The following is a 17,050-nucleotide window of genomic DNA, read 5'->3' on the forward strand; positions in this document are numbered from 1 at the left end:
CGACACGCCAGCATTGGAAAGGAACTCAGCAGCCCCCCTCACACACAAAACAACCTACATTTATTACTTCATTCACCCACACGCTAACACAAAACAGGTGTGTGTCAAGAGGTTATTCTTTTCCGTGGGGTGTCATTGCCCCTCCCATTTATTTGGGTTAAGCTGAATGTCACACTCATTACGGATCTGATCTCACAATCATTTCAGAAGGCAAACATCATCTCAGCTCCAGTAACTAGAATGTTTTCTTCTCGTCCTGCAGAAGTGAGTCAGCGCTGGATGATGGGGTCTGTCAAAGAGCTTCTCAAGAACTCACTGAATGATCTGAGAAAAGAGCAACTCAAAGAGTTTCAGTGGCACCTGAAGAATGATTATAAGGTTCCAGTGTCTCATTTGGAGAAAGCAGATGTCTTAGACACAGTAGACAGGATGGTGCAGAGTTATGAACCAGAAGACGCCGTGAAGATCACACGGAAGATCCTGATGAAGATAAACCAGAACCAGCTGGCTAAAGATCTGAAAGAAGGTACAGCAGAGAGTTTCATCTCATGATACAGTTCAAATGTGTTCTTCTTTTATTCTGTCTGCTACATTTGACCATAAAGCTGATGATTGTGATAACAGTGAGTTCAGCGACAGACAGTTTTCATGAAAAAAGACGGAACTGAGGCACCATGGTATCCCTTTGGTTAATTTAGGTTCACTGGCTCAGTACATCAAGCCAACCGTCACTGACTTTGGGGTCAAAATGGACTCAAACCTTAAGTTTGAGAGTCGGATCAAGGCAGTGCTTAAATATAGAGCCACTTGTTACTTTGCAGCTCTTTGAGAGCTTTCGTTTGAGAGCTGGATTACTGTAATGCATTGTATGTGGGGTCAGTGGATCTTCGGTTGCTCATCTACAAAATACTGCAGAGCGACATTTAACTGGAACTGGGAAATAGGACCACATCTCTCCCTTTTTAAACGTACTTCATTGGCTACATTTTAGGATTCATTTTTTGAACTATTTTATTTGTTTTTAAAGCTCTAAATGGTCTTGTCCCACTCTTAATGTCTGAGCTGCAACACCCTCATATGGCTAAATGTTCTCTCAGGTCAGCTGATAAAAAGTTAATTGGATTTGATTCAATTTATTGTCATTACACATTTAATGATCATATAATCGTGTGTCTGGCGGCTCTTTCAGTCGAGGATATCGAGGATATTTACCAATTTGGAACCATGATAACAGGTCTTGTGCTGATTGGATTAGGCTTTGCCCTGGGTTATCGAAAAATTCACAAAACGGGAACAGCTGTCCAAAGCCTCATAAGGCTGCCGTATCGATTGAAGCTGTGGGAAGAGCGGTCAGCATTGAGACTGAGACTATTAACCGAAATATGGTCGTTATCAGGGAAATCCTAACAGCTCTGGGAAGGAAAATTGATAATATCGGAGATCAGGATCACCATTGAACCACTTGGACTATGAGGGTTGCAGTGACATATTGGAATACGGTTTCCCGACTAAACAAATCACAATCGTATCTTTTCGGCTCCCCTTCTCCAGAAACGGCCTTGGTCAAGGCAGCTGGAAAATTTAACCCTGTGAGATCACTGCAGCGAGACACTCTTGCGTTCCTCCCCCACACAAAGACTCAGAACTATCACACACACACACAGACTTATCCCTCCCAATCCTCCGTATGCTTTAAACTGCCAGCCTGACAAGCGTGTCTGTGAGCGGCGCCGTAATGCTCATGTTTGCTGTATTTTTCTTCTTAAATCCATTTCGTTACACTGAACGAGCCGCCAGACACACAATCCGCCATCTCTCCAACCCGTCCATCGTGTAGCCAGCTGCGTATGTTCCGTCAGGACACGTGGTGTAACAAGATTCAAGATATGGAAGGAAGGAGGCGGGAACCGGCAGACATTTAATAAAGTTTTAATACAAATAATAACAGCCGGCGGCCCCTCACGGACGGCCGCCGGCGAAATAACATAAATAAAAATATATATATAAATACAAACGTAAAACATGTTCGGGCGCGGTCCTCTCTCTTCGACGGTCCGGTCGCTCGTTCCTTTTATATGCTCCCAATCTCCTACGTGAACTCGAACCACGGTCTCGCCCCGCCTACTCTACTACACGCGGGTTCCCCCGAACCCAGTTTTCTCGTCGAGAAAATGGTGTCAATTGCGTCGAGAGACCAGTTGATCACATCCATAATTTTCCAAGTTTGGAGTGCAGTGCAGAGAGAGTCTCTCAGTAGATGAGATGAGACAAGACAAGAGACAAAGCAAGGAAAATATGGGCAAGGACGGGGACTGAGAAAATGCGACCGCCTCCGCTGAGAGCCAAACGAGAAGAGAGTGTGTGCCTAAAACAAAACACAAGCTGAGAGACGACCGTACATGTGCTTTGGAAGCTCCTAAATTGTGGAACGAATTGCCGTTTATTATACAGACCTCTTTACTATCTTCATTAAAATCTCTTTTGAAAACTCATCTCTTCACCTGGGCTTTAAATACCTGATGTTGACATTTTGACAACAAACAAATTTAGAATTGTATTAAACATTAAGAACCCTAAAATGATCAAAGCTTTAATCTTCTTGTTATCTTGTCTTGAAGGTGCAGCTGCAGTTTACAGAAAAGCTGTTTATGATGATTGTGAGTTCAGCAACAGACTGAAGAAAGACTTAAAACAGAAATACGAGAGAATATTGGAAGGTAACTCAGAGAAATCCCTTCAGAACACATACCTGAACAACATCTACACTGACCTCTACATAGTGAAGAATCAGACAGGTGGAGTAGAGAATGAACATGAAGTGAGACAGATTGAATTAAACCAAAGCACTGCTGCTGAGGACGCTTCAGTCAAGTGTAATGACATATTTAAAGTCCAGCGTGATACAGGTGAACAAAACAGAAAAGTGCTGACGCTGGGCATCGCAGGTGTGGGGAAAACTGTCTCTGTCAGTAAATTCATCCTTGACTGGGCTGAAGGAAAAGAAAATCAGGAAATCATCTTTATTTTTCCTCTGTCCTTCCGTGAACTGAATCTGATTCAAGAGGAATACAGTCTAATGGAACTGATTCATGAATACTTCAGTTGTACTAAACAACTGTCATTACTGCCTAAAGAAGAAGATAAAGTGATGTTCATCTTTGATGGTCTGGACGAGTGTCGTTTTCCTTTGAGCTTTGAGAAGAGCAAGAGATTCACAGATGTTCATAAAAAAACAACCGTGGACGTCATAATAACAAACCTGATCGAGAGAAATCTTCTTCCGTCCGCTCTCATCTGGATCACCTCCAGACCAGCAGCAGCCCATCTGATACCTCGACGCCACATTGATCAGGTGACAGAGATCAGAGGATTCAACGATGAGCAGAAGAAAGTCTACTTCACCAGAAACAGCAAACCTGACATGTCAGAGAGAATCATCTCACACATCAAGAGATCCAGAAGTCTGCACATCATGTGTCATATTCCCGTCTTCTGCTGGATCTGTCTCTGTGTTCTCCAGCCTCTGATGACTCAAGAGAATCTGCAAAGTATTCCTACAACTCTCACAGGGATGTACATCTACTTCTTACTCAATCAGATGAAACAGATGAAAGCAAAAAAACAAAGTGCCAGTCTTGCTCAGTCTTTTGAAGATGTTGTTCTGAAGCTCGGGGAACTGGCCTTCACACAGCTTCAGAAAGGAAATCTGATTTTCTATAAAGAAGATCTTAAGGAATGTGGGCTGGAAGTCGATGATGGTGTAGTTTTCTCTGGGTTATGCACTCAGATGTTTCAGGCAGAAAAGCCAGTTTCTGGGAGAAAGGTGTACAGTTTTGTACATCTCAGTGTTCAGGAATTCCTCGCTGCTCTCTATGTGCTTCTCATTTACAAAAATACAAAAACAAACCCATTCCTGCTTAGCTGGACAGAAAAACTGAAAGGGATATTCATGAAAAAATCACTGTTTAATCTCCATAAGTGCGCAGTGAACAGTGCTCTTCAGAGCAAGAACGGACACCTGGACCTTCTCCTGCTGTTCCTCATGGGTCTCTCTCTGGAGTCAAATCAGAATGAGCTGAAAGAACTTATGCCCTCACTGAACATCACAGCAGAAGACATGAAACACACGGCTGATTACATCAAAATGAAAATTCATCATGATGTTTCTTCAGAGAAGAGCACAAATCTCTTCCACTGTCTGAATGAACTGAAGGATGATTCACTGATCACAGAGATCCAGAAGTATCTGAATTCAGATGGTCTTTCAGCACAAGATCTCTCTCCTGTTCAGTGGTCTGCTCTGGTGTTTGTGCTGATGATGTCTGAAGAGACTCGAGAGATGTTTGAGATGCAGAAATATAGAAGATCTGATGAAGCTGTGATTCGACTTCTGCCAGTGATCAGAAACACCAGAAGAGCTCTGTAAGATTCATCTACATTCATTCACATTAAAAATGCACAGACTTCATTCATTTATTCATATTAACCCCACACTGACTCATTCATTCATTCATATTAACCCCACACTGACTTCATTCATTCATATTAACCCTACACTGACTCATTCATTCATGTTCATCTCATCCTGCCCAATGTTCTTTCCCAAGTAATGTACTTTGGCGGAAATAAGTAATCAACACATCAACATTTTGTTTATTAAACACAGTTTCAGTGCTAAAATTCTCATGAAATTTTGACAAGACCCTTGGTCTATGAGGGTTTTTTGGGGCCCTGGATAAGTTTGGACATTTCTGCTTCGTTCAATAGCTAATAAACTTATTAATGGGTAAAGTCTCATGTCGTGGGGAGTTGTGGATGGCTTTTTGAGCGCGGCATGATTGAACAGCTGTAGAAGAGCTATAAGAAGGCAACTTTAATAGGACACAGTCTAGTTTGTATTGTATCGCTGTTGGTTGATATTGATTAACTGCACCTGATGAGATCAGCTGCGCAAGCTTAACTAATGTGACCTGCCAGAACTGATGCTATGGGCTTGATCATTGTCAGGACCACATACCGTCAAATATTTAAATAACAGCAATGTTTGAGGTTGGCGGAGTGAAGCTGTTCCGGGGCAAATTCTCATGTGTCCATACAGAGCAGGAGTGCAGCGATGATAATATCCCCCAAAAACAATGGACTGCCTGTAAACGAAATCATTCCCACATCTCATTTAAAGCAGCCTACTTAAAGCATTAAGATATCATGTGTAAATATAGCCTACATGTCAATTAACAGACAACTTTACCTTTAACTAACACTCCTATAATACTTATGACAAGCCTGTTGTGAGCCTGTATATCCTCAACTCAACTTTTGTTTGTATAGAACTTTTTTACAATTTTCATTGTTACAAAGCAGCTGTGCATGAAAACATGTTAACTATAAGCAATACATTAAATAACATACACACACTGAAACACACACTGAAACACACGGACAAACACACACACGTCTGGTTTATTATCTCCTTGGGGCCAATCCCTTGGCTTCATGATTTTTACACTGTGCAAAATGTATATTTGATTCCTTACCACTTAATCTGTAGATCATAGAAAACTATTTGCATTTTTAGATTAAAAATAAATACTGTTCCGTAGGGTATATAAGCGTTCCCTTTCTCTCGGTCATAAGCTGCGAATTGTGCCTTACTGGACCAACCAGTCCTGGTTCTCAGACCTGATGGTTCTGACGACGACTCCCCTCCGGCCAATTCCCCTGATGAACAAACCTTTCAGGGAAAGGGCAAGGGCTGTGAAGGAGGCAGTTTTTCACCACTGCGGTGGTAATAACCATTAAAAACATTTACAATATGCACACAATTATTCTTAACCTTATCCCAAAATAAAATGCTAAATTGACAGAGAATTATAAATGACACAAATCACATAAATGACATATTTTTCATCTAAATCAGCATTTTGTCTTTTGCATCAGTGAATACTGTCAGAAATTCAACATTTCTATCATTAAACACTAAATAGTTGTCAAACATTAAATGTTTTTGGTCACTTACATTATGTGGTGCACATCACTCTTTCAACCGAAGCATGTTGCTGAACCGCTAAAGATGTGACAGTAGCTCCGTCTTCTTTGATTTGATTGGTCACTGTTGAGCTCTGTGACCAGTAACTCCTGTCTCCTTTCATTTGATTGGCTACCTCACTTATTTTAATATTGCATTGTTGCATTTAGTCAGTAATTTCATAAATTATGACACACGCTACAAAAATAATTGTGGGTACGGCCCTACTTGAGAACATGGATGTGTGTCTTTAAAATATCAGAAAAAAGCTGTAATTATGTGCTCCTGGGGGCCCCCTAGTGGCAGTGAGGCCCTAAGCGCTCACATACATCTACTTCTTCTAGTTAATATAATTTGTGTGTATTGTGTGTTTGTTGTCTATTACAGCAATGAAGTTAAAATACATGTATTGTTTGTGTTTTTCAGTCTACAGAACTGTAATCTGACTGATGAGTGTTGTGAAAGTTTGTCTTCATGTCTACAATCATCGACGTCTCTGAGAGAACTGGACCTGAGTAACAATGACCTGAAGGATTCAGGAGTGAGGCTGATCTCAGACGCTCTCAAGACTCACAACTGTCAACTACACACCCTGAGGTGTTTATCTCTACAACCTGATCTCACAAAAACGTTATTATAAGACAAGTGAGAGTGACAAAGTGAAGAGTGTGTTGACATGTTGATGTGTGTGTTTGTAGGTTATCAGGTTGTATGGTGACAGATGAAGGTTGTTGTTATTTGGCTTCAGCTCTGAGTTCAAACCCGTCACACCTGAGAGAGCTGGATCTGAGCTACAATCACCCACAACACTCAGCACTTCAGCTGCTCTCTGATAAACTCAAGGATCCAAACTACACACTCAACAAACTCAAGTATGACACACAACACTAATACTGACACATACTGACCTGTGTGTGTGTGTATGTTCATGTGTGAGTGTGGCAGAGTCTGTGTCTGTTCTGTGGGTGGGGGGATATAGCTAGATATAGCTTATGAGCATGGGAGCTTGGGACCCAACTAGATCCGCAATACACACCAATGGATCAGCCAATCCCATGCATCCTCCACAGCAACTGGACTGCCCCTTCTCAAACTGCAAGGGAGAGGGAGAGAGTTAGAGAGAGAGCGAGAAAAAGAAAGGGAGGGCACAAAAAATATTGCATACAACAAAAAGATACAGAATATAACACTAAGTTAGAGCTAGCGGGAAACAAAGAAATCTCCTTATCTCTATGATGTTCTGGTGCAGATATATAGATTTTGCTAAGCTTTTACTTAGGTTCCCTCTCTATTGGCCTCTCTGCGTTATGTCAAAGTGACAGAACAGTGTTTGAACTTGAGAAACTATCAACTCTGATTGTACTTTTTAAAAGGGCATTTAAATTGGCGAATGGCATGGCATGCCAGTCTCCACCCCATACAAACGGGTGTAAAAGGAAGATGGCGTGCCCATTAATTACCCTTTAGTCGAGGCACTAATGATGAGCAACCTTACTGGATCCAACTGGTCTTATGACATAGAGAGGGATGTGTGCTTCTTCCTCGCGTGTGTGACTTCCCTTGTAAGTTTTGGTAGAAGGCACATGTGTCTGAAAGAGCAAGTTTCCAAAAAAGAGGCCGCAGAAAAGAGGGCAGGGTCGGCATCCGGGACCAGACCTCTGGAAGCTCAACATCCGGCTCCTGGACGGGACTAGGAGATCCTGTGTAACCTTCCTCCCACAGTCAGAAGTACGATCACTCAGGCCAGGGCTTCAGCTACTTAGCGCCTGTATGTCCACAATTCCTGAGGGGTGTGAGGAGGCTGGTTCCTCCCCATCCGTGCTCTGAACCCTCTTGGGTCCTCGATCTGGTCCTTGTGGGCCTCAGAAAGGCCCCATTTGAGCCCCTAGGAGAAGCGGCTCTACCTCATCTCACAATGAAGACTGCTCTCCAAGTGGCCCTCGCTTCCATCAAGATGGTAGGGGATCTATATGCCCTCTCTGACTGGATTGTTGAGGCCATCCTCTTTGCTTACCTGTCCAAGAATCTCCTGTGCACTCTGGCAGTAAGAGCTCACTTCACTTGGGGTGTAGCCTCCTCTTTGGCAGACATCTGCAGAGCTGCGGGTTGGGCTACGCCCACCACCTTAGCGAGGTTCTACAACCCTAAGTGTAGAGATGGTGTCTGACCGTGTCTTGCATGGTACCAACAGGTAAGACCGGCGGATGGCTGGGCATACACCTGCGAAGCTGGTCTCTGGTTGGCAGGGCGTGCCTTGATAGCCCAATAGTTATCCCGAGAGACTGTGCGGTTCCCTGAGTAAAATAAGTCCAATCCCTTGACTCTATGAAACTGTTGTGCAAAAATATCCATCTGTGTTTTAATAATGGCAGTCAACGGTCTTTCTCTTCACTATTGATTCTCTATGGGGGATTTCCTGGCGTCTCTTTGCCTCAGGACTGATGCCCCTTTTTATATTAAATCATACAAACTTAAATTTAACTGTTTGATTCAGTTATAAATGTTCTCTTGTATTTTGTAAAAAAGGTCTTCTGCATAAGAGTGGTTTAGGTCTTTCAAAGTGGACTATACAAATGACTAATGTTTACACTGTGTTCTAACTGTGTGTTAGAAGAGCAGATTGTGACATCATGTTTGCGTGTTTTTGTGTGTAGTGTGGATCATGGAGGAGAGTTCAGAGTTACAGCAGGATTACACAAGTGTAAGTCTACACACACAGACAGAGATTGATTTAGTGAATGTTGTTTTGTTGTGGTATAAATGTCTCTTCTTGTGTTCAGATAACTGTGATCTTACACTGGATCTTAACACAACAAACACTCGTCTCAAACTGTCTGAAGAGAACAGAAGGATCACGCATGTGGATGAGGATCAGTCGTATCCTGGTCATCCAGACAGATTTGAAGGTGTTCCTCAGGTGTTGTGTAGAGAGAGTCTGACTGGACGCTGTTACTGGGAGGTTGAATGGAGTGGATCAGATGTTCTTATGTCTGTGTCATATAAAAGCATCAGCAGAAAAGCATCGAGTGAAGACAGTATGTTTGGGTACAATGCCAAATCCTGGAGTCTGCACTGCTCGCATAACAGAATCACTGCATGGCACAATAATAATAAAACAGTCATCTGTGTGTCTTCACCTCTCTTTAATAGAGTAGGTGTGTATGTGGACCAGCCGGCCGGCTCTCTGTCCTTCTACAGTGTCTCTGACACACAAACACTCACACTTTTACACACATACTACACAACATTCACTGAGCCTCCCTGTGCTGGATTTACAGTTTTTAGAAACTCTTTAATTAATCTGTGTAACACACACAGACACAAACGCACACACACACACAAAGACACACACACTCACACAATGGCAGTCCACACAACATTCACTGAAACTCTCTGTGCTGGATTTACAGTTCTTTGTAACTCTTTAATTAATCTGTGTAACACACACAGACACAAACGCACAGACAAACACAGACACACACACACTTACACGCTTGCAGTCTACACAACATTCCCTGCACCTCTACCTTCTGGAATTAGACTTCATGAATTATTCTCGTCATTATTTCTGTGTGACACACGCACGCACTCACGCAAACAAATCTAGTCTTGTAAAATCTTTATACACAATATTGAATGTGGTGAAGTATGTTTTGTGTTGTTTTACACAGAGATGTTAGTGTTAAAGGTTAACGTAAAGGTTAATGTACAGGCAGCTGGTTGTTATGGCAGAAATAATCCCCAACAGTTTGATCAGGACATGAAGCAGAGGGTCTTCTTGTGTCACACTGAAGCGGCTTATTTTGCGAGAACAGCCGGCAGCTTTTGTCTAGTCTGGTTCTGCCACGGGCTTCCAGTCAGGTCCCGGCCACACTACAGGACCAGTATGCACAGCCGGTAGTCAAGCTGGCAACCAGTCCGGTCCAGCCGGCTGTCTACCCGGTGATCCAGCCGGCACCCAGTCTGGACCAGCCGGTACCTAATCCGGTCCAGTTAGTTTAAGTACTGTTCTGCCCAATTCGCTAGGACACTACTCTCACCCTAGCTCTCCTAAGCCCCTGCCGGTCTTGTCCAGTCCTCCCAGTCTCATCCTCCTGTTCCACCCATGTCTAGTGTCCCCACGTTTTTTGCCTCCCATTCCCCCACCCCCTTCCATGTTTGTTATTTTTAGTGGCCAACCTGAACCCCATTTTTGGTGTTTGTTTATTTCTGTTTTGGGCTGTTTGGCCCGCCATGGGGAGCCCCTTGGGGAGGGGGGGTACTGTCAGGGCTTTGTTCTACCATGATAACAAATGCAACTCTTGTCAGAAGGGTTGAATTATTATCACAGGGAGAGTTTGACTAAATGGTTCCCTTTTACTTGCTGGTCATACAGAAATATCTAACACAACCAAGACTTTTGACAAGTACAGAATCAAACAAAATAGTCCCAAGCATATCAGTTCTTCAATAGACTTGTTGGATGCAACACTGCACTCCATTAATCCAGAGGCAAGGAAAAAGGGGAACAAATTTTAATAGTAGGTCGTCTCAGTCCTTTTCTGATTTGACCTAGATAGAAGATAAAAAAATCTAAATGAAGGTAAAAATAAATGTCCCCAAAAGAAAAAAAGTATAATCCACTGGTTCAACAAAAACATGCCACCTCACCGAACATACCTCTGTTCAAAATGTCTGTCTTACCCCTCCTATGGTCAGACCTATCATGATAAATGCCACGTGTCACACCATGTCCTTCGGGGTCCTGTCATGTCTCTTAGCCCCGCCCTCCTGTCTCCCGTAATCATGCCCTTAGTGTTAATCCCGGTCACCTGCCTTTTGTAATCATCCTCTGTTAGTTTTCCCCTCCTTAGTGCCCCTTTGCTTATGTCCCTTGCCGGTTTGTTGTCAGTCAGTATATGTCGTTTAGATCATGTTGAAATGTCGTTTTGTTCATGTCAAGATGTTACCCTTGTCTAAGATCTGTTCCTGTCTTTTTTTTGAAGAAGAAGAAGTATATGTCTTTGACTCCTCTATTCCCCATTGTGGGGAGTTTTTTTTTAGTCAACAGTATTGTTTTCTGTTTTGACCCTTGTGATATTTTTATTGCGTTTATATTTTAATAAAACATTATTGTAAACCGTTTCCGCCTTTCCTCAGGTACTGTCATTACGTTCCGTGACACCCACAAGTTGGTTTGATCATTTGTAAATATAATGTCACAGATGTTACTAAAAGACATTTATAATAATTCTTTGTGTAACACTGAACTGTACCTGTCAAAATGATTTGCACCCTCTGGGTTACATGGTGTTATTAGTTTTACGCGGTTGTTATATGAGAATCAAGTATTCCAGAGCGCCGTCTAATAAAAAGGGTTAAATAGTTACAGCTGGGAAATGTGAAATCAGTTTCCCGTCTGATGAGCTCTTGTGTCTGTTTCTTCAACATCACTGTCGGCAGTTTGAGGTCTGACATGTTGTGACTCAAAGCAACTGGAGCGTTCACACCCCTGTCACTGTGCTGAAGGTTTGATTCATCTGTCTGTGTGCACATGGAGCTCATCAGTCAAACTATCACACTAGTACGGAAGGTTAAAGTTCAAATATATGTGCAATATATTTGAACACGTGAAATACTCGTCAAAAATGTGTATTCCACACATACTCGTTGTTTATTAAACACGTTAAGTACATGTTAAACACACATCAAGTAAGTGTGGAGTCTGCATAAACAATACATGATACAGACGCCAGTTTCCAGTTTAAACGGGTCATTGATGTCACAGGGGGCCACACAGCAGTTTATTAAACGTTCGGTATTTAGTAATATTAGGGTGGGCATCAATGACATCAAAGATTGAAACCCCTGCCCTTCTTACATTAACATGTAGTCATTAAGCAGACGCTTTTACCCAAAGGAACACAACACATTTATAAACCCTTGAATGGTGTTTGACATGAAAATGAAGCCTTGCGCTCCACCCAGTGGATATTTCATGTCAGATCAGCATGAGCTAGTGGAACTGTCATGTTTATAACATGAGATCAGACTGCAGTGCCCAGACGCTCTTGTTGGTTCTTACTCCAATAACTTCCAGCAGTGAACAGAATCAGATGATTGAATTTAGAAACGTTACTTTTGAGTTTGCATTCTGGGATTTCTTCATCTCAGCTTCAGATCCTTATAAAGGATCTTCACAGCATGAAGGGCAATGTTACACACTGTAACCTTTGTCATATTTCTGTCAATCTACAGGGTTCAGTGTTAGTAAACTGAATTATAAAAATGTAATTTTAAAATCTTTTTGAGTTTGTAGAACAGATTTGGGACATTGTGTGGACTTAGGGTGACCACCTGCTAATAAGCCCAAGGGGGGACAAGGGGTATGTTTCTGAGGGACAATGTGGGACATTGCATGGCGCGGCGGTGCCCCCACCCCTCGGACATTTCTAGCACATACCACCTTACATTGTATATTAATAATGCCCTATTCCCCTAAACATCTGTAATTGCTGATGTATGCTCATGAAAAGGCACCCAATGTGTATTTTTTTTTTAATAATATTGTGGAGACACACACAGATGGGATGAACTTAAAAGAGATTCTCTAAAAACAGATTATTATAAAAAATACAAGATACTGCTTTACTGTTTTAATCATGATTGATTTTCTATAAATATTATCTATATAAATATTTATACCTTTTCAAAAAGTATAGTTGCTTTTGTCTTTTTAGTTTGGGAGATAACGAATAGTGAAATGTTGCTCACAATCATGTAAGGATACAGAGCCTGGTTTCACGAAGGCACGGATGAGCAGCATTTTTCTAACAAGCAACAAATAATTTTTTAGATAAGCCCCAAAAAACGCTACCCGCAATTTAGGATTTTTTAACGCGATTTGATAAAAAAACAAGCGGACTTGGCAACTATGTTCCCAGTGTATGCATGTGTGCGCGCTGTCATGACAACAACGGAACAACCTAGTCAGCAGTTCAACTGATGGGTGGGTGTGGCAACAGTAGCGTGCTGAACTGTCAAGTAATGTTCGTTTGGCTGCCTGGGGCTCGAGGATATAGAGCGACCAACTTTTTTTTGAGCAAGTATTGATTATGCGTGACACGGCCTCAATTTGCGGGACGCATGAATTGGGCTTCAAACGCTGTGCGCGCACGCGCTACGCGGGACGGGTGGTCACCCTATGTGGACTCATGAATAAAAGTAAGACATAGGACCAAGATGGCGGCGCGTGAACATCGCGAGGCTCAGAGTCTCTCCTGTTTTAGCAATTATATAGTGTTTTTCTAGCTCATCTCGGGCCTGTTCGTTAAGAACAGTTGTGCATTCACATCGTACACCCGGCATGAGCTTTTGGATATCGGTTTGCGCTGTATTTATTCACACTGTATATCTGCACTTGATAATTGAACTTCTGGTTAGACCTAAACTACATTTCATTACACTGTACTTGTATATGTGTAATGACAATAAAGTTGAATCTAATCAAACATGTTTTACAGTGTCGCTCTAAAGCCCTTAGGAAATCATCTTCTGGTCTGTCTAAACACTTTAAACTTCAGATTTCACACTTACAGTTTTAGGGAGAAAACAACGCTCATCTTCTGCTGTTTATATTCAATATACAAAATATTCGATTTAGAAGTATAAAATAAACCAAAACAACTTCCTTGTTAGAAAACACTAGATTTTCCAGTAATCTTGAAGGTCTTTTACATGAGATACTTTACTGTTCTGAAAGCAAAATGACATTTGTTTTCCCATAAGAACAAGATCAGTAGCGTAAAGATGATGACTAGAGATTCAAGTTTAATTTGACTTTTGATGGGTATATAAATGACAGTTTTGTGCATGTAAAGAGATGTGAAAAAAACACCAAATTAATAAAATACAATAAAATAGTTACACTTAATAAAACTGTGAGAAAAGTATAATAATATTCAATAAAACTGAAATCAATCTAAAAAATAATCCTGTTTTCAAGAACCACCCATGGGGGATATCTTATCACAAACAGTTCAAGAATTTTTGTGTGTGCTCAAGTTCTTCATATTTAATGGAGATTAGCAGCAAGCATGTCAAACAGTGTGATGGACTCACAGAGAATGCAGAATAATGTTTCCCTGCGTTAGATTTTAGACACAACATGTGAACGGCCTTGAAGAGTCAAAAGGCTGATCGATATAGAAACATCTTTTGTGTTTATGTGACCTCACTTTGCCACCTTCACCAAACCCATTTAACGAACTGTACAACTGTCATCTGGTTTTCTATTTTCTTCTTTCTTCTGACTCTTGATTTTATTTATTTCTAGCTCTGCCTTAATTTCAGCTAACTTTAACTCATATTCCTCGTTTATCTTTCTTCTCTCTTTCTCAATCTCTTCTTGTTTTTCTCTCTTCTTCTGTTCATCATTCTCTCTCTGTATCTCTTCTTCTTCTCTCTCTCTCTTCTCTTTAAGTATCAGTACCTCCTCATACATCTCACACGTGTAGTGTCCTCCTCCATTCTTCTCTATCATCCTGTCAATCTTCATCATTAGATCACTGACCTGAACTCTGTTTCTATCATCTTCATTGTTAAAGACAATGAATTTGACGCAGAATTTGTTCAGCGATCTGTTGTTCCTGCTCAGTGAACCTCTTATTCACAGGAAACACAATGAGAAATGCGTGAGGTCCAGTACTAGAAACAAGAACACTTCTGGCTATCTCTGTTATTAACATCTCAAGACTCATCTGTGTGTCAAAGAATCCAGGAGTATCAACTACAGACACAGTTCTGTCCTCAACATCAGCATGTTTCTTTAAGCAATCAGTGGTTACAGTCTGTGTATTCAGTTCAGATTTAAAAGCCTTTTGTCCCAGAATAGTGTTTCCAGCTGCACTCTTTCCAACACCACTTTTACCCAGAAGCACAACTTTTCTGTGTGGGAGACTCTTTCCTGTAAAAGAACACAAACATGATTAAATGATATGGACTGTACTATCTATAATGTTGAAATGTTCCCATTTTAAGAAATATTGTGCATTGTTTCATCAAACGCACAAACTGATGCCGTCTGTAAAACTTTTACATGTTATTAAAGATTCTTTCACCATCGGGACAAACTGTTTTAAACAGGGTGAGAAATCATTTGCACTTGATCACCAAAAGATTTACTTGAGTAACACTTCATCTGAATGTTTAGAGAATTATTGTTTGAGTAATTTTCATTTCTCTGCATCAAATGAATCAACTGGAGTTGTGATGTTTCTAATGTTTAAGTTGCTTTGGATAAAAATCAGTAAATCAAAAATCAGTGAATTGCCACATACACTGGAATATATCCAAAACACAAAGGACAATTCAGACGATTAAAAGAAAAATGGTTGTTCTGGTGCAGAGCTTTAGTCCTGGTGATTGTTAACATCGTAATTAGTTTGGATTGTTCTACAAAATTAAAACATAAATAACAGAAAACTTGGAAAAGTTCCAGCTCAGACTCGCACATACTCAGAATCCAGTGTACAAACTGCCATCCAGAGGACAGAGATGGTATCACATTTTCAATATTAGATTTTAAACTGTTTTAAAATGATCTCAAGATGTCATGATTTTTGTTTATCAATGACGAACAAAATATCACCTCCAATCATTCATAAATGGTCCGTGTAAATCCGTGTATCATTCGTTCTTTTCATATTCAATTGAGATTCCAAAATCTGAAAATTAAAAAACGGTTTGTTATTTCGTTATTCGTTTATAAATGTGATACCAAAAAACAAATAACGGGTCATTTTTCGTACTTTTGATTTAATGCTCAGATCAAAAATGGGAAATGAAACAAAGGGGACACGACAGATTTTGATTTTGAGATTGAATTTGTTCGATTTGGGTAAGCCGGAAGTTATCTTCGTGTGTGTATGTGTTGCAGTTAAAAGAAGCCTGAAAACCCTCAATCTTGCAGTGATTGACTAAGTAATTTTTTTTGTAATTTCGTATCGACACCCTGGCCGCACTGGAATCATATGCTGATTTAATTAAAGACTTATTTGAAACTGTCAGGACACATAAAGAGATGTCAACTACGCTGCAGAAGATGGGTATCCAGCGAAGTTCTGAAATGAGACGAGGCTGAATCCAGCTTCTTATTCGCAGTTTCTTATTCACGCTTAGCTTCTTAGGGACCATCTCGCGTTTCTCTTCTTTTACGTTTTTAAAATAAAAACTTTTTTGTGTGTGTGTTTCTGTGTGCGCGCGCGTGTGTGTGTGTCTGTTGGCGTGTGTCTGTGCCTGCCTGCGTGCGTGTGTGAGAGAGAGTGCACAGAGGATGGGCTGCTGCTCGCTGTCTAAGTCATGACCTGCTGAATGCCCCTTGAGATGACCGTGAACTTCACGTGGAACCTCCATCACCCACTCCCCTTAACATTCTCTATATTACTTTGATCGAACAGTTTTTTTAGGCAGCCTATGTCCACCATGAATATTAATCGAATCCAAAAGTACCTACATGTTTGAAAGTGCAATATTCTGGTGCAGAACATGCAGTACGGTTTATGCATGAGTAATTTACGTGTATATTTGTAAAAAAAACATAGTATACACCGTTTTGTTATACTTTGCATATATATAATTAACTGTTTTTATTCTATATATTTATTTTTTCTATTTCCTTTGTTTGTCTATACTGTATTTTTTCATTCTGAGCTCCTGAAACCACAACACGTTGCTTGTCTTTGTGTGCACAATTTGAAAATAAAGCTTATTCTAATTTTTTACTGATCCATTGTTCTTATACAATTTATTATACTCTTGTTGGTCTTAGCCAGTGCATTATACACACATTATATTACTGCTATGTAGTTACATGTATATATATTTAAGTAAACTTTGACACAGAACTGTGTTTTTGTACAAGTATGTCTTTGATGGTGCGTTAAAAGTTCCACAGCTAGGTTACACCTTGTCTTGATGTCTACCGTCATGCAAGAAAACAGTTTTACTGTAGCATTTTTGGGTTATTGGACAATTTGGGGTGCCATA

General features: G+C 40.7%; 1 protein-coding gene and 1 pseudogene across 1 annotated transcript; one reads left to right on the plus strand and one right to left on the minus strand.

Moving 5' to 3' along the window:
* Nucleotides 1–282: 282 nt before the first annotated feature.
* Nucleotides 283–9,488, plus strand: LOC130426236 (NACHT, LRR and PYD domains-containing protein 12-like; the record flags this gene model as incomplete). The annotated part of the gene is made up of 6 exons (XM_056752899.1): nt 283–526; nt 2,619–4,422; nt 6,452–6,622; nt 6,724–6,897; nt 8,680–8,726; nt 8,806–9,488. Coding segments are annotated over exons 1-6 (3,123 nt in total), but the record flags the coding sequence as incomplete, so codon positions are not given.
* A 4,959-nt stretch (nt 9,489–14,447) lies between these two features.
* Nucleotides 14,448–15,126, minus strand: LOC130425710 (GTPase IMAP family member 7-like; annotated as a pseudogene).
* Between the last annotated feature and the right edge of the window lie 1,924 nt (nt 15,127–17,050).

Source organism: Triplophysa dalaica, chromosome 7 (genome assembly GCF_015846415.1).
Source record: "Triplophysa dalaica isolate WHDGS20190420 chromosome 7, ASM1584641v1, whole genome shotgun sequence".
Taxonomy (NCBI): domain Eukaryota; kingdom Metazoa; phylum Chordata; class Actinopteri; order Cypriniformes; family Nemacheilidae; genus Triplophysa; species Triplophysa dalaica.